The sequence below is a fragment of the Accipiter gentilis genome, chromosome 28 (genome assembly GCF_929443795.1).
Source record: "Accipiter gentilis chromosome 28, bAccGen1.1, whole genome shotgun sequence".
Taxonomy (NCBI): Eukaryota; Metazoa; Chordata; class Aves; order Accipitriformes; family Accipitridae; genus Astur; species Astur gentilis.
The window spans coordinates 1,795,509-1,817,307 of record NC_064907.1 but is presented as its reverse complement, the minus strand read 5'-3'; the positions used below and the strand labels follow the sequence as shown (position 1 = coordinate 1,817,307).

General features: G+C 36.4%; 1 protein-coding gene across 5 annotated transcripts in view; it reads left to right on the top strand.

Annotated features, from left to right (window-relative positions):
- Positions 1 to 21,799, top strand: part of BIRC6 (baculoviral IAP repeat containing 6) — a 186,006-nt gene that overhangs the window by 54,293 nt on the left and 109,914 nt on the right. For 2 of the 5 annotated variants that reach the window (XM_049830567.1, XM_049830563.1), the window contains exons 18-36: positions 640 to 801; positions 913 to 1,044; positions 1,311 to 1,408; positions 2,575 to 2,722; positions 7,047 to 7,180; positions 8,280 to 8,426; positions 8,958 to 9,145; positions 9,793 to 10,107; positions 10,528 to 10,627; positions 11,088 to 11,302; positions 11,489 to 11,697; positions 12,013 to 12,359; positions 13,356 to 13,575; positions 14,517 to 14,650; positions 17,209 to 17,346; positions 18,111 to 18,274; positions 18,836 to 18,967; positions 20,946 to 21,161; positions 21,549 to 21,732. In XM_049830567.1, coding sequence (XP_049686524.1) covers positions 640 to 801; positions 913 to 1,044; positions 1,311 to 1,408; positions 2,575 to 2,722; positions 7,047 to 7,180; positions 8,280 to 8,426; positions 8,958 to 9,145; positions 9,793 to 10,107; positions 10,528 to 10,627; positions 11,088 to 11,302; positions 11,489 to 11,697; positions 12,013 to 12,359; positions 13,356 to 13,575; positions 14,517 to 14,650; positions 17,209 to 17,346; positions 18,111 to 18,274; positions 18,836 to 18,967; positions 20,946 to 21,161; positions 21,549 to 21,732 — 3,383 coding nt within the window. The remainder of the gene's footprint in view (positions 1 to 639; positions 802 to 912; positions 1,045 to 1,310; positions 1,409 to 2,574; positions 2,723 to 7,046; positions 7,181 to 8,279; positions 8,427 to 8,957; positions 9,146 to 9,792; positions 10,108 to 10,527; positions 10,628 to 11,087; positions 11,303 to 11,488; positions 11,698 to 12,012; positions 12,360 to 13,355; positions 13,576 to 14,516; positions 14,651 to 17,208; positions 17,347 to 18,110; positions 18,275 to 18,835; positions 18,968 to 20,945; positions 21,162 to 21,548; positions 21,733 to 21,799) is intronic. The other 3 variants (XM_049830566.1, XM_049830564.1, XM_049830565.1) reach the window with 3 other exon arrangements.

The following is a 21,799-nucleotide window of genomic DNA, read 5'->3' as shown; positions in this document are numbered from 1 at the left end:
TAATTTTTAAAAATGCTAGCTTTAGTAACACTTCTCATAAAATACTTAGTTCTCAGAATTGCTCAGGTCAAACTACTGTTTCAAGTTGTCAGTTTATAAACATATTTTATATGGAAAATCCTGTAAATTTTGAGTTTGAGGGCACTATGCTGTGCAAGTTGTAGAATAACACCATGCATGGAATTGTATGTGGAGTGATTATTTGCCTGACTTGAAAAGGCAAATGTAAATTTTTGAAGGAAGCATCACCAACTGCCACCCCACAATGGTGGCGCTGGCTGCAGTAGGCTTAAAGAGGTCAAAGAGGCATGGCAAATGGTTGCCAACGAGTGTTGTAGATGATGAAAGTTTGTTTAGGTTTAGAAGTTACTGGACAAGTTAATAGGAAAAAAAATAACTCCCTGAAGGTTACTGAATATACAGTAATGTTGGAATTTCTGTGAGCAGAAAATAGAAGTATTGAGCATGTGTGCACAGTAAGTATCATACATGCTTGTGTGCTAGTTTTACCTTCATGTGGGCATCTTTTTTTCGCTGCTCTGAAGACAGGATACAAAGCTGGAGGGACAGTTTAATGGGAGAATGGCTATATTGGATAATTCTTTTTTTATTTATTCATTTCCTTCCCCCTCTCCCTAGAGTTCAACGGTGTGCCATGTTACAGTTTTCAGAGTTCCATGAGAAGCTGCTCACCACTCTTTGCAAGAAGACAGATGATGGTCTGACTACAGAACATGCTCAGAGTCTTGTACTAGACACGCTTTGTTGGCTGGCTGGAGTGTATTCAAATGGACCTGGCAGGTAAGAGAGAAATTGTGTGTAAGTTAGCATGGCTATTTCTCAGTATCAACTCTGTTAAAAAAAAAATAAAGTTTTACATGATTCTGTAAAGTATGCCACCTGTTTTTACAGTGCAAAGGAAGGAAATGACAGCTTGCTTTCTAAAACACGTAAATGTGTCTCTGATATAATACGTGTTTGCTTCTTTGAAGCTGGGCGGAGCATAGCTCACAAATGTGCACGATTTCTTGCACTATGCATCAGGTCAGTGCTAATTATTTATAAATATTTTTATATATTTTGTATATATTTTTGGGTTTTGCATGCAGTCTGAATTGTATATACATGTTTGTTACTGTTTTAACATTGAATTTATAAAGCAAAAGGATCTGGAAGATCTATTGAGTTAAGGTATGTTGTGTTAGGGTATGAATGGAAAGAATGTAAGTCTTTCAACTTCATCTTCTGGAAGAGATTTCATGTTTTGTTATTACTTCATTAAATGTTTAAGTGTCTGTGTTTCTTTATAGCAATGGGAGGTGTGACCCCAGTCAGCAGGGGTTTGGATCAGTTCTTCTAAAAGCTTTACTTGACAATATGCCTCTTTTGCCTGCTGCTGCAACAGGTGGTATGTATAAGATGTTTGTTGTCATAAAAATACACAGTACATTTGTTGTTTGGCATGTTTTGTTGGACTCTCTTGTGAAATAAGAATTAGGTAATTGTTTAGTTGGTATAAACTGCTTATTGGAGTGATCTGGTCAGGTGGTATCCAAGTATGAAGTATACATTTGTGGATGATGGAAGTTTAAGCAAATAACAGTGCTTAAAACTGAGTGCTAAGGCACTGACATTTTTTGGAGAGCCTAAGTAAGTTTTGCAAGGATTTTCAAAGATGTTCAGCAACAACAGATTCTGTTGATGTGAGAGTCAGGATTGTCTATTATTTCTGAAAATTAGGAGATTTATTCCAAGGAGCCTGACTATACAAATGACGTCCAACTAGCAATCCACTTCGGTTACTTCTGCACCAAAAGGAAATTTTTAACAAGATTAAATTCCTTCCTCATCTACTTTAGCACTTGTATTTGGGGTGGCAAGATCTGCTTCGTGTTTTTCACAGTATGATGTTGAATTGCATCTAGCTTGGCAGCACAAAGGGGTCTTACAGGAAAATTAGTTTGGAGTCCGAAATGCTTGTTGTGCTATCACCCAGGTAGAAACATTTAACATGCTGCTATTGAGATTATGGAATGCAGAGGAGGAGGAGGAAGCTGAGGTTTGTATTTCTGTACAAAACCACTGCACTGTGCTCCCAGAACTATCTGTAAGTAAACAGTTCCTCCAGCAAATACAGAATAAGGAGACAGCAGCCAAAACCAGAGGGTGAGAGGAGAGGAAGAGTTGAATCTAGAGTAAGGCTTGGCTCTGAAGGGATTGGAACCCCTAGCCTAGCACCTTAGTGTATCAAGAGCATTTTGATTATTGTGCTTAGTAGAAGCAATGGGCAGAAACGATGCAAGACATGTGTGAAGCTGTGTCTTGGGAACCTTTTTTTTCAGTTATGAGTTAGTTGATTACAGAATTTGAAGTACTTGTGGAAACTAATGATTACAGAATGATTCTTAATTGAAGTCTCTCAAGAAAAGGGGAGGGGGAGAATGCTTCCTAATCTGTATTCAGTAACCATTAGATACTTCATTTATCACTTCCATTGATTATGCTTCAAAGTATGTTTTCCAAGTGGAAAATACACATCATGTTTCACCTGAAATGAATTTTTTTTTAATGCAGGATCTGTGTATTGGTATTTTGTATTGCTGAATTATGTAAAGGATGAAGATTTGGCAGGATGTAGTACAGCTTGTGCATCACTGCTAACTGCTGTGTCCCGACAGTTGCAGGATCGCCTAACACCTATGGAAGCATTACTTCAAACAAGGTACTAAGAAATGTGGTGGTTGTAAAATTAATAAAAACAAACATACAAACTGTCTAATGCCATCCTCTGGTGTTCTGAAAAAGGTTGGCTGCTTAAAAACAGATGTATTTTGTCATATTATAAGCAAGGGTCAGTTTGATGCAGCTCTGGAAAATAATTTTGACTCGTGCAAAGTAAAAGGTGAATTTAATTGGTATCTTGCAATTTACAGTGCACTTAAAATCAGCAAACGTGTATGTAATGTTTGAAGTCTGCAATTGTTAAGTTAGTATTTATGACTCTTAGTGTAAGGATTAACAAAGCACGTCTTATTTTGAGTATGGGCGGGAATCAAATACACTGAATAATTTCAGTTCTGCATAATGCTACACAAAATTGTAGTCTCTCTGTAAGCTAATCATACATTTAACGTAGTGCAACTAAAGGCCAGATTCTAGGTGTAGAGACCTAGAGTAATTTACTGGGAATGCAGGTTCTTATTATAAATTATATGTCAATGTCATTTCAGACTGTGATGTTGCATCTTTTACAAATTGAACTGATTGGCCATTTAACTTTGGATTTATGTGATACCTAAAGGAAATAAATCTCTAGTGGTTCAGTTTTACAGCAGTTTGCAAAGCCTTATTACGATGGTGGGAACATGCTGCTGATAGACAGATCTTTCAGTTGTGATTTGTTGGCAAGAGTTTCCCTCCAAGTCAAGCAAGATCAAGATAGAAGAGGTTTGATAGAGGTTTGTTCAGGATCTTCAGATCCAATTGAAAATTTAGTAAGCTAAGTTGGGGGGGAGGTGTTTGTTTATTTTTGGTGGGTTTTGGGTTGTTTCTATTTATTTTTTTTTTAAAGGACTATAATCCCAAAATACTTGATAAAAACTTCTCAGGTGTTATACTTGGATCCTTATCATATTCTCTACTACATTCTCTTCTCAATTGTTACTTTATTTCACTATCTGCAATCCTTGCAGCTGATTAGAAGATTTATCCCAACAATAGAAATGGTGACTGGATAATGGAGAATTTTGAAAATATATACAAAATGAACTGGAAAGATAAAAGGTTTTGTATTTTCATGTTGAATTTTCTTTAGAAACCAAGTGGAGGAGAAAAATGTGAAAATTCTAGTTGATATGAGAATGGCACCTTTCTGTAGAATTGACTTGTTCCTTCATAGAGATTGTTTCCAAGTACCTCCCTTAAACAGCATATGTGAAATAGAAGTTTCTTTCATTTCCGGTTGCCCACTTCTGAGTTTGGCACATGTGACATTTCAGATCACTTAGTGGAGAACACAGCTGTCTGCGTCTCAAGGGAGGCTTTCTGAAGCAAGCCCCTGTTCTTGGGATCCTTCAAGCTTAGGTTTTCTGAATATTTCTAGATAGTGTTTTACTGATTTTATTCTTGGAACTAAATTTGCTTTCTCTTTTAACTCGGTGTCCGCATAATTAGGATAAGAATAGCAGCAGACACATCTGTCTCATCCCGTATTTGATTACTATAGCTCTCTCTCTAGCAAGGACTGACGATTTCTTGACTTAGTTTACTGATTTAGACAGAATTTACTGTCCTTCCCTTTGTAAGTGTACAGATCAAGAGAATACTGTAATTTCTCTCTTTGTTTTTTTATGTAGAAGGTAAGTATTAATATATATTTTTTAAAAAAATATTAGTAGGCAGCCATTGCTTTACTCTTTTTCCCTTCTCTCTCCGTGAGTTGTTTTTTAATCTATTTGTGTGCATTTGTGTTGCAGAGTTTCTAGTATTGGTTTTTTTTCTTTTTTGACATTGTTCCCAGGTATAATAGCCTGACATTTGGTAATCAAATAAAAACAAATATCTACTTAAAAGATCTGCACATTCATGTTGTCTTAAGGCAGAGTTGTACTCATTTTACTATCATGTGCCAAAATAAAGCAAGTAAAACTTGCAAGAATAAGGCCAGATGGGTGTGTTACATGACTTGCAGTTCAGGGAACAACAAAAAGGGGATTTCAGACAGTATTTTAGGCTGTCCTACAACAAAGCAGGTTGGTTTGTCTCTAGCAAATCTGACTAATTTCTCCAGCCTGTTCTTGAAAGCACCTGATTGTTGTGGAATTTAATTATTGTAAATATTGTAAGCTATTACATGGCTTAATTATTCTTACCATTTACACTTGAACTGTCTCCTTCTGCCTGTGTCTAATCTGAAAACTCCCTTGCTGCAACTGAAGACTTTTAATGTTTGTGTCCTCTCCACCTTGGTGATAAAGAGCAGATTATTTCATTCCTAAAAAATCTTGGATGCCTAGAGGATGTATGCATCTTGATCACATTCTCTAGATCTGTAGTCGTTCTTAAAGCATTTCCTTGAGCTGTTTTCTTTGGTCCTCATCTGCCTTGAACTGTGGTACACAATATTGTAAACATTCCAGTTGAGATCTCTGAGTGAAGCAGAACAGTTACTTCTCATAGTTTATATTCATTACTGCGTAGATGAATAGGGTGATGGGTTTTTATGTGGCATCGTTGATTCATTCTTTGTTTTTTCTTGATCTATCTTCTATATCCTTTTCTGAAAAGTGTTGCCAATACAGCTGAAAACTGTGAACCTGATCATTCCTGCTGAAGGATCAGTAAAAGGCACTATGCTTATTGAAACAACTCTGGGTTGGACAGAATATATTTAACTCTCTACAATACATTCAAATTCTGATCCTGTTCTACAAAGCTCTCGCAACCCCTTTTTAGGTTTTATCACCTGCTTACTTAATAAATCGAACTCCTCACTTAAATCATGCAAGTAATCAGTGTTAATGCTGAGCTAACCTAATTTAGTGAGTTAGTAAATCTGACGTCTAAAACACGCTGTGAAGGTACCTTACTGAATTTTGAGCATTTCTGTGTGTTTTAGTAGCCACTTGACAGTAGCACATTGTCTTGCTTTGCTTATGAAGAAAGGTCATGCAGCAAACACGTCAGTCTTGCTAAATGTGCAGTATTGCACTGTTTCTGTGTAGTACATGCTTGTAGAGAGCAACCTAGATTCAACCAATATGTATTTTCCTTAGTATAAAGTTGTCATCTTAAATTTGCTACCTTGTACATGCTTGTAAGTAACTTCATTGGGGAATGTATAGGGTTTGGGGTTGTTTTTTTTTTTGAAGATCAGTAGCAATTATTGCCCTTTTGTATAACGTCATTTTCTGACTAGTTAAAATCTTAGTATTGTGTGGCAAAAATCATTGAGCCCAGCCAACATTGAGGCATTTTAATATTCAGAGAAGTCTAGAACCTGTTCTACCTTGTTGCTGGTGTTGTAGTATTTGTGTAGATGTTTATCCTTCTGTGACTACTTGATCAAAAAAGATATTTAAACACTAGCCTTCTCATCATTACCTGTTGGGGGCTTTCCTTGCCTGCTAAAGAACAGAGAAGCTGCTCAGAGAGAGAAGGAAAAGGGGGTGGAGGAACTTCCTGTTGCTGGTGGTGTGTTTGTTCATGGTAATACTTAATATTTGTTCTGGCTTATGCCAGTCAAAGTGTGAAGTTTCTCACTTTTCTAGCTGCACAGATGCATTTTTTCTTTCTACTCCTGCTTAATAATTTGGCCTGATTCCTCCCCCCCCCCCCCCCCCCCCCCCCCCCCCCCGTCAGTTGCTGGTAATAGGTATTGGTACACAAAAAACCCAACACTGATTTGGAATTACTTTGGATTTTCCTTTTTCTTGTCTTATAAAACCTTAATTGTTTTGAGACCACTTTGCCACCTGAGTGATTGTATTATTTCTTCCCCTTGTGGTACTGCCAGAGTAGGATTGAGATTTTCTTCTGTTGAGATATTTAAAGTACTCATAAGTGTTGATTCATAATCCCTAGGAACATCTCCTCTTTTCTTCTTACTTCAGCTGGAAGAACAAGCTGAGGTGGAATTTGTTTTCCTGTTTTGGAAAACAGTACTGTGCTTTTATTGACTTCAGATAAATGTCTGATTTACCATGTGCAGGCATGCATGTGGCTGTGGCTAATTGTCTAAGGTTTGTAGTTCTAGTTTCCATGTCAGAATGTGATTATGTGTTATGTTTTCAGGACAGCATTACATCTTCAAAACTAGTAACAAAGAGTTACTTATTTAGCACAATAAGCTGTTTGAAAAGGTCACCTAATAAGTTACTTTAATGAAATATAAGTAAATGGTAATTTCTAAGATATGTCAATTGAATGAAAATAATAGTTTGGAATATAATAAATCCTGATGATGAAATACTTGGCTTTTTTCTGTAAATAATTTTATATAGATTCTTATTGTTTGAATAGTGCTGTTTGTCTTATTCCATTTGTAGATATGGATTATATAGTTCGCCTTTTGATCCAGTTCTGTTTGATTTGGAAATAAGTGGCTCTTCTTGTAAAAATGTATACAACAGCAGCATTGGAGTACAGTCAGATGAAATTGATTTGTCTGATGTTCTGTCAGGTATGTATGTTTAACAGTAATCTATTGTGGAAGAATTAGTAATTCTATTATACTTTCTTCATTTAGTGAAGATGTGGTTTTATACTTTCCATCTGTTTTATAGCTGTACATAATGAAGTTCAAGATACACTCTTGCTTCAAGAGATCTCTTACATTGCCCTTAGGGCAAGAAAAAAGCCTCTTTCTGGAATCGGTTGTTTTCTTATGCTGCAGACGATCTAACAAAAGGCTAGACATTAAACAGTAAGGCTGCTATCATTCCCTGGGTCAGAGTCATCTAGGAAGCATCTGTCACTTCTATTGAGCAGCTTCCTTGAGATAAGTTATTACTCATTTAGACTAGTAACCTTCTCATAGGCAGAGAAACCTAAATGGATTTTTCTGAAGTTGGGAAGCTGCCACATGGTGCACTCTAATATTACAGATTTAGTGAGGGTTTTTTTCTGTTTCAGAGGCATTAAAATACCTTAAAAGCATATTTGTATGTATTCTCTCAGGTTAGTTTGTAAGTGAATCTTTAGGCCATGGAATGTCCTAACAATGAGACAATTTTTACCTGTCAGTAAATTCTTTTTGTAGCAATCATATTCATCAGTCATAGTGACTCCTATCCTTTTCTCGTACGCTCTTGTCCATCTCCTTCCCACCCCTCCCTCCATACAACACTGAATTTGTTAGTATATTGAATAATAGTCTAGTTTTTATAGTAACTTGTGATAAGATCTTAGTAAGTCTGTTATTTTTTCTCTTCCTTTCAGTAACATCAATGTATTTTTGCAAGCTAATTTTCTCACAGTGTAGAAAGAATAGAGCATCCATATATAGTTTATTTCTGGATTAAAAAGGTTACAGTATGCTTCTGTTGTCACATTTGATAGTTTGACCTATTAAGATAACTGTTCAAATTTGGCAGCATTATCCATTTTAAAATAGACTTCCATTTATATTGTGGATGTGACAGTGTTATGGTGTTTATTCCACAATGCAAAGTAATAAAATGTGGATTATATTTAGTTGTCCCTTTTGACTCTTCATGACTTGAAATGTTGCTATCAAGAAAACATTAGCTGATTGTGCAGATTATTTATTTCTTTTTCAGGAAATGGGAAAATAAGTAGCTGTGCAGCTGCTGAAGGTAGTTTTACTTCCCTTACTGGACTTCTGGAAGTTGAACCTCTGCACTTTACCTGTGTTTCAACAAGTGATGGAACTAGAATAGAAAGGGACGATGCAAGTACGTTTACTGGTATATACAATTTTTCATTTTTTCTACTCGGTATAGTTCAACAACATTATATTTTTAATTGGACATAATGAGCACTGTTTGACAGATTGCTTGTAGTTTCATAATTGTTGAAAAGTTTGTGTTTTTTTTAAAATAGTTCTATATATAAAGTTAAACTTCTTAGAACTTAACAAACTGGATTCCAAATTTATTAATTTGAATCAATTTGTTTCTATTGGAGAGTATAACATACAAGCTTGCATCTTTACCTTGCCGCCTTATGTGGCAACAGAATTTCAGGGCATTAGGTGGCTCTTCTGCAATGAAAATGTTGCTTGTATGATGAGTGTGCATAGTCTATAAACCATATACTTTGTAATTCAAGATGATGTTACTTTGTAGCAAGAACTGGATAAAAAGGAGGTATCTCTCTTGGTTTTACCTTGCTCTTAACAATTAGTAAGGAATGAAATTAGAGGTTTGTTTTATAATTACATTTCTACATACGTGTTTTTGTTTTGTTTGTTTTTTTGTTTGTTTGTTTCATGCCAGTGAGTACCTTTGGGGTTACCCCAGCAGTTGGTGGCCTCTCTTCTGGAACGGTTGGGGAAGCCTCGACAGCACTGAGTTCAGCAGCCCAGGTAGCTTTGCAGTCTCTCTCTCATGCAATGGCCTCAGCTGAGCAACAGCTCCAGGTGCTGCAAGAGAAACAGCAGCAGCTTTTGAAGCTTCAGCAACAGGTTGGAGGCTATTTGACTATTTTTTAATGCTGTCTCTAAACTTCAAAAGCTGAGAAAGTAGTTGCAGAGCTAGTCCCCCCCGTCCGTTCCCTCCCTCCCCCACCCCTCCTGCCTTTTTTCTCCATAGTGTATTTGAGGAAGGAGTGGCTCTGCACTGAGGGGTCACTCTTATTAAGCAAAATGCTGAGAGTGTCTCCCATGCTGCGTTGGTTTTTCAGACTTTGTTTTTGTGTATTTTGAGGGTGGGTTGGGAGTTCGTGATCAAAACTAAGTCTTAATACATACGTATACCAGTCTGAAGTTGGAAAAGCCCGCTGAAATGAAAAGCACAATTGCTGACACAGGGAAGTACCAGTCATAGAGCCCTTGTCAGTATGAAACTTGCCTGTGTTGACTCTACTTTGCTGTTCAGTTTTAGGGTTTTTTATTATTTTTTGATTACTCCAATTAATTACTCATGTTCCTCAGCAAGATCAAATTGAATAGAGTTTCATTTTTCAACTTACAGTTGGACATCTAACATGCCTACGTTGAAGGTGGTTTGGATTTATTCAATCTAGTTTTATAATAAAAATTGAACTTGTAGTTCCTACTGTGTTCACAAGCAGTATTATCTGCTACATACACTGCTTTCATTTTCCCCGCAGAAAGCCAAGCTGGAAGCAAAATTGCATCAGACAACAGCAGCAGCGGCAGCAGCAGCATCAGCAGTTGGTCCTGTTCACAATTCTGTGCCTTCTAATCCAGTAGCAGCCCCAGGGTTCTTCATCCATCCTTCAGATGTCATTCCGCCCACACCAAAAACAACTCCTCTCTTCATGACTCCACCTTTGACTCCACCTAATGAGGCAGTTTCTGCTGTTATTAATGCAGAGCTTGCTCAGCTTTTCCCTGGTTCAGTCATTGATCCCCCAACAGTTAACCTTGCAGCACATAACAAAAATACAAGCAAGTCTAGAACGGTAATTATTTTTGTTTGTTTTTCTTATAGAAACAAGATGCTGTCAGCCTTATCAGGATCTAATTTGTACTTGAGTGCTAGTAAATACCTGTTAATCTGTACGAGATGTGAAAACTATATCACTAAATTCAAACTATTTGAAAAGGAAGGCATATGAAAGCAAGATAGAGTTGTTATAGTACCTCGGATGTTTTCTTTTAATTGGAGCTAGCTTAACTGTATAAGGAGTAATTAATCCTTTGAACTTAGTAGTTGATATATTTTGATGGTTCATGCTCAAATCTAAATGTAGTGAGGTGTTGTCAAAATCATGCATCTTTAAATCACAAGAGGTTTTCTTACACTATTTTTTAAAGAACAGCTTATTATAAATGCATAGATTTTAATGACTTAATTTTACTGATGTTTTCCCACTCCTCAGAATCCACTTGGATCTGGTCTTGCTCTTGCAATATCTCACGCTTCACATTTTCTTCAACCTCCACCTCATCAGTCAATTATTATAGAGCGAATGCACTCAGGTAAAACCAGAATTCCTAATAATAATTTTGACACATTTTCTAATAAGAAGTGGAATATTTTCCAGGGTCTTAAGTAAGTTGCTTAGCTGCAGTCTCACTTGGCTTTCTAAAGAAAATATATTTCTCAGTTTGCATTTCTGGTGTATCTGGAAGTTTAAGACTCGACATTCAGTGATGTTTGTCAAGTTGAAAAATCCTGGGCTGGAGGAATATGTTGGGTCTCTGCACAGAGCATCTGTTCTGAAATAATGTGTAAAAACCATAACAAATTTGAAGCCACAATTTTGTTTTCAAAGGGTGCAAGCTGTAGTGAGAGCTTCTGAGATTGTGCAGCTATGTTTAACCTGAAATGTACAACTTTTGAGCAATATATAAACAATGGCTTTATTGTTTGAGAAGTAACATCTCTTCACTGGTTAGCACACTGGTATTTTAGGCAATTCTGTGTTTTTTCCCCTAGGAGCAAGAAGATTTGTGACTTTAGATTTTGGAAGACCTATATTGCTGACAGATGTATTGATTCCCACTTGTGGAGATTTGGCTTCTTTGTCAATTGACATCTGGACTTTAGGAGAAGAAGTGGATGGAAGGCGACTGGTAGTGGCTACTGATATTAGCACACATTCACTTATTTTACATGACTTGTTGCCACCCCCAGTTTGCAGGTTTATGAAGGTAAAAGGAAATAGACTGCATACTCTATCTTTTAAACTCTTGATCTTTGTTAGTATGTGAACTTTCTCTTAAGTTGTCTTCAGATCAAACTTTAGTTGGCTATAAATTTTTTATGAATTTTTGACTTTGTGTTTATTTTGCCTCTCTGACACAATTGTGTTACAGTATAGTTCTGTTCTCTTTCAGATCACTGTTATCGGTCGATATGGTAGCACAAATGCCAGAGCAAAAATCCCATTAGGATTTTATTATGGTCATACCTATATCTTACCCTTTGAAAATGAGCTGAAACTAATGCACGATCCCCTCAGAGGAGAAGGTGAAGCTGCAAATCAGCCAGAAATTGACCAACATTTGGCAATGATGATTGCATTGCAAGAAGACATACAGTGCAGGTTAGAAGAAAAAAATATGTGTACTTGCTAGTTATTTTGAATTAAAACACTGGGATATTGTAATGTTAGAGTTTTGGGGTTTTTCTTCCTATTACATTCTTCAGACCAAAAAACTCTGCCTTTATTGTAGAGTTGCTACAGTGACTATCTTTATAGCGGTAACAAAGACTGCACTGTATTATTTTTTTTTTTTCAATATCTCTTTTAACAGTGCATTCAAAATAGATCAAAAGTCGTATTCTGGCAGAGTAACTGTCAAATGTATTGCTATTGCTAATGTCTATTTGAATTGTCTGTTGGAATGTTTCCCTTTAGGTACAATTTGGCCTGTCATCGGTTAGAAATCCTGCTGCAGAGTATTGACCTGCCACCACTCAATAGTGCTAACAATGCCCAGTACTTTTTACGAAAGCCAGACAAGGCAGTAGAAGAAGATAGCAGAGTATTTTCTGCTTACCAGGACTGCATTCAGCTACAGCTTCAACTCAACTTGGCTCACCATGCTGTTCAGAGGCTCAAAGTAGCTTTAGGTGCAAGCAGGAAAACACTGAAAGAGCAATCTGATCCAAAAGAATTGATTCAGATGTCATCCACAGAACAGTTACGCACCATCATTAGATACTTACTGGATACCTTGCTTAGTTTGCTTCATTCTTCCAATGGTTAGTATTTTTTGAGGTTTTGGTATTTTTGTCATGTTAGTAGAAACAATTTGCAAGTGTTTCTATTTCTTGATCTATACTTCCCTGCTATAAAGCTTTTAATCTATGTTCAGATATGTTTTACTATGATTTTAGTAGCTGGTAACATACAGTGTAAAGTTTCACCAGTGGCACCGAGCTGATCTAAGCACTTCCAGCTCCCAAAAAGGATAGGAGAGGGTGTTGAGGTCCTTCTCCCTTTACCATAGTCCTGGCTGCATATTCCTTTGTTCAGAGAGTCATCTGGTCCTTCTGTGGTCTGATTCAGTTTGCTGACGTAACAAAAGATTGTCCAGGCAGAATACTGATGTTGTTTTCATAGGTAGAATCAGCTTGTGGAAGGATCTGTAAGCATCGAAGCTTGTGCAACACTGGGGGTAGATTAGGTAGTTAAAGTGGGGAAGGGAAGCAGAAATTGCTTCTTTAGGGGGCAGGAAGTCATAAAACCAGTATCTCTACTTGGTTCATGATTTTTAATATCCATTAAGGATTTTTATTTCCTAAACTTGCTATTGAAAGAGTTCTTGGAGAATTGAAATTGAAAATTCTGAGTAGGAGTGGTGGGTTGTTTTTGTTTTTGTTTTTTTTTTTTTTAAAAAAGGCAGAACATTGTTCTGTTGATAGGTATATCGATAGATAGGTGTGTCTGTCTCGTAATTTTGTAATTTTCTGTGCCAATTTGTTCTTAAGCATAATGATGGTTTGTTTTTTGCTTTGTGTAGATTCCATGGGGGTATTTGCACTGACATGAAATTGATATGGTTTTGACCAAATGGCCTGGTTTTTATAGGTTACCTGCTGCAAATTTCCATCTCCCGATGTGTTCCCTCCTCCTTCCCCCTTGTGCCAATTAGTCTAGTCCATAATAGTTTTAAAAACATCCTGCAAACTTTTTCCTCCTATGTTTTCAAACCATTGTCTCCTTAAACATAGTTGCTTGTTCTCCTTTCTTAAAAGGGCACTCTGTTCCTGTGGTTCTGCAAAGTACTTTTCATGCTCAAGCTTGTGAAGAATTATTTAAACACCTATGTATCAGTGGAACCCCAAAGATAAGATTGCATACTGGCCTTCTGCTTGTTCAGCTCTGTGGAGGAGAAAGATGGTGGGGTCAGTTTCTCTCAAACGTACTGCAGGAATTATACAATTCAGAGCAGCTTCTCATATTCCCGCAAGACAGGTAAGGTGTAAGTCTATATTGATATATTACATGTGAATCGCTTAAGTAATTCCATTGTTCATAACTTAACAGTGGAATTGACAAAATGTGACTGAAGGATACTTATCCATCTGTTCCATTGATTTAAGAAACAGTTCTAAAAAAGCACTGTAAATGGTAAATGTCTGATTGCAGTTATTTATTGCACCTATTTGGTGCTTACACCACAATAAGTTGATGGTTTTCTTTACTTGGAGATCTTCACATACCTAGCAGGATTGTTCCCCAGTGTCAAAAATTGCCTTTTCCTTTAACAGGCTTAAATACACTGTCATCATAGAGCTGCTTTTCTAATACATTTGGAATTAGGATTGAGGCTGGAAGGCACACTATTAGCATTTAATACAAAAGATTTCTCTGAGATAAGAGCAAGCAAGCATAGAGTTGAGCATTGAATGTTAGGTGTGTTGATTATTTCACATTATTGATAGAGATCTTTGATATTCTAAACATTAGCATTTTATTTTAATCAAACGTATTTGCTGTTCTGTGGCTTTCTGCCTTCTTTGGACAGCAACATTTACATTTCATGATTTTTTAAAAATTAATTAATTCAAGGATATAAGAACACATGGATTTAATTCTCTATGCCTGTTATTCAGTATATTGTAGGTAATAGGAAATAAAATGGATGAGATCTTGTTTCAGATGTACAAAGTAGAATGCTCTGCTGACCTCTTGAGCATGAAAGAGAAAGCATTCACCCTAAAATACTGCATTATCCTTACAACAATAGAACATGAAATCCAGTTCACTTGCTGGGCCACGGTACTGCTTTCTGTAGCAATCTGCTTGTGTCTCAGATGAAAGCCTAGGGGAATATTGTTCTATAAGGGGTGTTTCAGAATATTACCACATCTGAAAAAGAAATAAAATCTTAAATATGTAAATTTTATTTTTAGGGTCTTCATGTTGCTTTCTTGCATTGGCCAAAGATCGCTTAGCAACAGTGGTGTTTTAGAAAGTTTACTTAATCTCCTGGATAACCTGCTGTCACCACTGCAACCTCATTTACCTGTGCACAGAAGAACTGAAGGTAGCCCTCTAATTTGAGAAACTCTATTTTCATATTCATTATAAGCTAGAAAATTGAGAGACTAGCTCACAATTTTTGGTGTATTAAAGGAAGAAATTGCTTGTTTACTATATTTCCAAAATACAGTTGTCTTAAAATGTGCTGAAACTTCTTGTTCTTTTGGTGCTAAAAGAAATTCCTCCCCCTAGCCCCCTGTTTAAACCTGAGCAAAATCTATTTGGTTGCTTTTAATTCACCTAGGAAGCTTTAAAGTTTTAACAAAGTGGGGGGGGACATCCAATATGTAGACAGCTCTAGTGAATGACTTTGGAATTTAGCATTTTGGAAAGAAGTGACCCTTTTTGCTCATGAGATTCTTTCTAAGTTTCAAGCTTTTGAGGTGAAACACAGTTAGGAAAACAAGTTTGTTAGGTGTATCTGCAAGGTTTCTGCAAACTACCTGGGGTTTTTTTGTAATCACAAGGAATTTACTTTTTTTACCCTAAAAAAATTACTGAAATTATATTCTCCAAACTTGATTTTCTATGAGTGTTTTCTTAACTACCCTAAGGTTGAAGAAAATGCTTACTTTTGAACACATCAAGCTCTAGGCTACTTCATTTGTTATGTACATGTAGCAGAGCATTGTAGAAGATACGCTGTTTAAAATTCTTAGTGTTGTGAAGTTGGTAAATGTCAGCTGAGACTGTCCTTACTTTTTACCTTGTTTCCTGATGGAAACAAGTCTACAGCTGGGGTCAGAAGCTGTCCTATTGCTTCCCATTGGTCTGCTGTGTACTTTCTCTATCTTGGCCATATCCTGCTGTAGTCTCTAACTAGTTTGAGGCAAACCCAAGCTTACATCTCCTCTACCTCTGTTTGCACTCTCCCCACAGCTGCCAATTCCTTTCATAGCTCTTGCCTTACTAGTTGTCCTCACGGAGGACTTTAGGAAGCAGAAGTAACTGATACTTCAGAGCTTTATTTGCTGGTCTTCCAGCTTCCTTCCTCCTGGACAGTACAGGTGAGTACTAGGGCATTATTACGTGTGGTGGAAGATCAAGTATGGCAGAAGAAATTCCTATTTGAGAACTATCACACATAACTAAGGGTCAAAGGGTTGAAAACTTACTGGGGAAAAAGTCAGAAAACGAAGGACAATCAAAGTGAGAGGTGAGTGTTGTGGGTAGAGAGAAGTTGTAAACTTTGAGGCAGGGGGGGGAAAAAAAGGAATAATCAAAAGACACTTGGAGGGAGGGAGAGAAGCTGAAAACTTTAATTCTTTTAGGAGATGAAAGGAAAAGAAATGCACTTGTTTAAACAGAAGTATGAGAAGGTATATACTTCACTCTGCAGCAGGCTCCTTTCTTTTTAGTGTGCCAGCCAAAAAGGTGTGTAATGGTCACCAGTGCTACTCATTTCTATTCTTCCAATTTAGTCTGCGGTTCCTGTTCAGGTCCTGTTATGGGGAGGCCTCATGTTCCTCTGCCTGCTTGGGGTGGGCTGCTTTCCGCCTGTGTGGACAGGAAACTGGAGTTAATAGTCAGGGCCTGCATCCTATTGCTTGGGCTGCCAGCAGCTACTTGTGATTTTGCACAAGTGGTTTCTGTCCCTTAGTTTTCTTGTTTGATCTGGAATTAATATAGTTTGAGTTAATGAAAGCTTTTTTGAGGTCAGTGCATGAAAAGTGTAGTGTAGTTAAATGTGGCTTAGCACAGTGTGCAGATACGAAAATGTATGTGTAACCTGTATTACTAATGATTTTGTTGTATTGATATTATGTAAAAGTATGCCATTTGCATAATGACTGTAATTAAGTGGTCATTAATTGTAGGTTTCTGGTCTTTATTGAGCACTCATGAGTTCACTTTAGAACTGTTAATTTAGATTTGCTCATGCACAGAAAGATTTTTCTTGCATGATGTGCAAGATGTGTGGTTTTTTCTCCCTTCTGCCTGCACAAAAATACTGCATTTAATGTGTGAGACTGAAATAAGCAATAGCCAGTCATTACTGCCACCACCATGGTTCATCTAGTCTGAGCTCAGTCTTGGCTTTCCTGCATCTTATTCAAATGGGTATGTGAAAATACACTAAAAAAGGAGTAAAAATTGAAGGTATTCAGGTGCATGGTTATAACTGTCTTGTTGGAGCCCTGGTTGATGGAGGAATTTCACACTATGGAATTCGAGACTTCTAATTTATGTGCTTTAATGTAAGCAGCTGTCATTCTGCATTTGGTATTTAGGAAATTTAGACATAGAATTTCTGACCTTTTTTTTTTTTAAAATGCTGCTTAATTTTTAGCTTCAATGGTAGAGGTGAAGCTTTTGACTTCCGACTTCATCAGACTAAGAGAACTGTGGCATTTTCTCTTGCACCTGAACTCCATAGTGAATGTTTGATGTCTTCCCTCATTTATGAGTGCTCAGATTCTTATTCTCATTTTTTTAAAAAAGAGCAGAATCTTTGTGACCTAGTGAAATGTGTGCTACCTAATGGTTTTTATGATTTCTTTAAAACTAATTTGTTATGGCTTCAAAACTTTATTAATGCTCTCAAATCTATTTGTTTTGAAGGAGTTTTAGACATTCCCATGATCAGCTGGGTTGTAATGCTGGTGTCCAGACTACTGGATTACGTAGCTACTGTTGAAGATGAAGCAGCCACGGCCAAGAAACCTCTGAATGGAAAAGAGAGGGAACGATTTTTGACAGGTTTGTAACACTTATTATCAAAACTTGCTTCTGTGTATTGGTTTGTTAAGTATTTGTTCAAATACTTAAAATGTATTTTCAATTCACTTGAAAAATAAGATTTTAAAAACAGATGTTGTGATCTTTTTATTTGCATTGTTGTCTGCTTCTTTACATCGCCTTCTCCTTAGAAATATGATCTCTTTCATTTTTTTTTAAAGTGAAAATTACAGGATTTATTTTAGTTTGTAAAATGTCTGTGTATTATTCTGTGACTCTGGGACCTGGTAATTGAGAGTATACCATGTTGAAACAGTTTTGTGTTGTGAGAAAGGGCAACAGTATGACTTTGTAACTGCTTTGGTATTTGCCATGGTATTTTTATCCAGCATTTTTAAATGCATTTTTTGTCTGTTTATTTTTTTTATTATTTAAGTGGATTAGCTATGGTTTTCTTTGAACATCTTTTCTAAAAGTGAAAACTCTAAAGCTTTTGTGTTATGGAAGCTGTTCAGGTATTTTTAGTTAGGACAGTCTTGCTTACCTCCTTATATGTTTTAAAAATAATGAAAACAAGATGGTACTGCTGCATTTTAAAATTACACAGAAATAGTACCATCACTGGTGATAGCTGCATAACACTAAGAGAGATTTTGCTTGTTTGTTTAGTATGTAGTGTATGGAGATGATAACCATTGCTGCAATGTAAATGCTTTTCTCTGGAGTTAAGTGAGGTTTACTAAGATGTATTATTATCTCCTTTTTTTTTTTCCTATTTCCATTAGGAAACCAGTGGAGTTTTATAAATAATAGCCTTCACACTCAGAGTCTGAGCAGATCAACTAAAGGCAACAGTAGCCTAGATAGACTGTATTCCCGAAAGATCAGAAAACAGCTTGTGCATCATAAACAGGTGACTTCCAGAATGGTAGTGGCTATTTTCACACAAGTATGTCTTGTTTATAGTATATCTCATTTGTTGTAAGGACAACTTTGGCCTTCGGACTCATTCAGCCTTGCTTTTGCTTAGGTCTGGTTCTGTAGCTAAAGGCTGCCTAACTTCTTCGACATTCGTCTCAAACCATGGGGCATGGGATCTGCTGGAAGAACAGATGTTGGAGTGTGCTGTTGCACTCTGTGGCCCATATTGGATAATAAATATAATTTACTTTCTAGAGAAATCTGGGTACGCCTGAGTGCAAGCACCTAAGCTGTGATTTAAAAGTTGGTAATTCTTAAGAAACAAACTTTTCATTTCTAAATGCAACCATGCAGGTTTTATGACCCTGAGCACATATGTCTTGAGCTCCTTTAAAAATACTGTTTCTTCTTGAACTTCATCTGTTCTGGGTCTGCTAGTAGCCCCTTATGGTGTCTTCGTTAAAATTGTATATAAACTGCATTTTAAAAGCTCAATTTGAACTGAAGATTACTATCATATGAACATACAGATCCTTTTAACATCTTACTGCTTAAATTTTCATTTTTTCCTATTAACATTTTCTTTTAGCAACTTAACTTATTAAAAGCAAAACAGAAGGCTTTGGTGGAACAGATGGAAAAAGAGAAAATACAAAGCAACAAAGGATCATCATACAAACTTTTAGTAGAACAGGCAAAACTAAAGCAGGCTACTTCAAAGGTATGATGCTCTGAAACTGTGACTGACTTCTTATCCTTTGTGTGGAAAGACCTGTTCCTGCAAAGTCATTTTTGTCCTATGTTGACCTTATTTTAAAATGTTGTTTCATCGTGGCTGCTATCAAGCATATTCTGATGCTGAAAACAGCAGCCATCTGGAAATCTCTTGCACTGTGAAAAATAGTTTATACTTCTGCAGGGGTTTTTTAGGTAGTCGTGGCCAAAATCACTAATAATCTTGTAGCTTTGGGAATGCCAGTCATATCTTTAAACTTTGGATAACATATACCAGTAGAAACGTAAAGTAATGTTTTATATGGCTAACTTTTATGCATGATACTCTTCTGGATGCTCTCCTGGTTGAGTAATCAGAAAATAATCATGCCAATGGCTGTCTCAAACTAGTAAATACAACTTCTGAGAATGTTTTCTGAGCTTTCTCAGAAGCTTCTTAAAAGTACTTCTCATGTAAGTTGAGGCATCTTGCAGTCAGCCCCAGATACTGAGAGTGGATGTGGTAGTTAATTATTTTGATTATGGATGAGGTGCTGAAATTTAGGGATTTCTGGAGATGGCAACATGGACTTTGCAGAGAATACACAAAAAAGTGTAAATTTTTCTAGCTACCAAACTTAGGTATCTAAATATTTACTCTAGTTCCAGAAGTACTACTGTCTGTTAGGATGACTGAAAGTAGGCCTGTGGGAAGACCTTACAGGCAATGTAAAGGGAAATCTTACAACAACTTCCAGTAATTATGAGAAAAAAATACCAAAACAAAACAAAAAAACAACGAAAAAAACCCCCAACCAAACCCCACACCAAAATTTAAACACCAGCATAAAAATAAAGCCCTAAGTTTTCACTAACTCTGCTTGTCATGAGCTGTTCTTTCCTGCACTATCTTCTGCTTTATTGCTGCAGGTTATAGCAAGGGGGCTACTGCACTGGTAGGCCCCTTGAGACATCTTTAAATGAGTCACTGGCTGAAATATACTATCCAGCTATTTAAGTTTCACTTTATAGCAGCCATGTTGCATCAAAAAAGCATGTTGAACTAAAGACTTTCCCCCTTGCAGTATCTTAACATTTAGTTATGGTATTACTGTGCACTTGATAGTTGCATTTCATGTAGTTTTTACTACTTCGCCTACTAATCACTTTCAGTTATGACAAGCTGTGAGTAACTTAAAACATTTATTGCATTTAGGAGAAAGCTGAAACCTTTGTGTTAGTAAATAGTTCTTTCTGTGGTCTACTTGAGTAGCTGCTACTTCAGTGAGATTATAAGAGGCTTTTGTGTTACCTAATTTTAGACTGCTTGTGTAGCTGATACAATGAACTGAGCTGGTAAATGTGTGCTGTGGTGGATGGGAGGATTAATAAAAGCACTTTTTTTCCTCCGTTGAATTTGTAGACTCTCTGTCAAAAAGGTTGTAGTTTAGACCTCTGATCAAGTATCAGGCTAGTTCAATTTATGGTGGTTAATGGACACTTTGTACACTGGAAGTATTAAGAAAGTTAGAAATTACTGATGATTTATCTAATGTGAAGAACTTAGAAGTCAGCGTTCTTGCAAAGGTAAATTTCCAAATTAGCTCTTGTATACAGTTTGCTTCAAGGTAGCCGTAGCTTTATATGCAGGTGTGGAAATATGAAATAAACTTCTAAAACACATATTCTCAATAAGTTTTATGGCAAACATAAAGGCTTAATTGACACTTGCGTGGAACTGGATAATTTGCTTATGAGTGTCACCTGAGATAAAATGCTGTCAAAATGAATTTCTGCCAATAAAGCCTTAATTCCATTCCAGATTCTTATGCATTCTTAGACCCTGTCTTGTTTTTGGTTTTTTTTCTTTTTTTTTTTTTTTTAAGTTTTACAGTTACTGTTATTGCTGCCTCAGATTTTCACTGGGAAAAGATTTAGAGGTTTATTTTAAAATTTAACTGTTGTTTCAAATTTAATTTCTGCAGCACTTCAAGGACTTAATACGCTTACGTCGAACTGCAGAATGGCCTCGTTCTAGTTTAGATACAGAAGTATCAACAACAAAGGAAACTCCGGAAATTGAACCACTTCCATTTACACTGGCACATGAACGTTGTATTTCTGTAGTGCAGAAGCTGGCACTCTTTCTCTTGTCCATGGACTTTACTTGTCATGCAGACTTACTTCTCTTTGTTTGTAAGGTAAACAGAATATGGAACATCACTCTGTAGCTGCAGTGGAGACCACGCTAAATTAGCTTTCTGGTACTGCTTTTTTTGCTGGCTTGATGGTAAAAATTAGCTGCAGCATTAAAATTTCTAGTAATTTCTTGTGAGGTAGTTTTTCTGATCTGTCACCTTTTGTGTAACTTACAATATGATGGCTTCAAAATTGCATAGAAAAAGTAACTTTAAAAAAATATTTTCATGTAATTACACTTGTAAAATCATAAATTTAAGCTTGTAAAAATAGGTATTTTACTAGTAAGCAAAATCTAATAATCATAGAAATGAAAGCTATTACATATTTTCATAGTGTTAAATATGAATAGGCATGTATTTCTTTTTTCTTTTTTTTTTTTTTTTTAGGTTCTTGCTAGAATTGCAAATGCTACAAGACCAACAATTCATTTATGTGAGATTGTAAATGAGACACAGTTGGAAAGATTATTGCTGCTTCTTGTTGGAACTGACTTTAACAGAGGAGACATCTCTTGGGGTGGAGCATGGGCTCAGTATTCTCTGACTTGTATGCTGCAGGATATTCTAGCAGGTTTGTTTTAAGTTCATATTTTTCAGAATGTACATTACACTTGAAACTTTCTATCTTGAATGTTTTA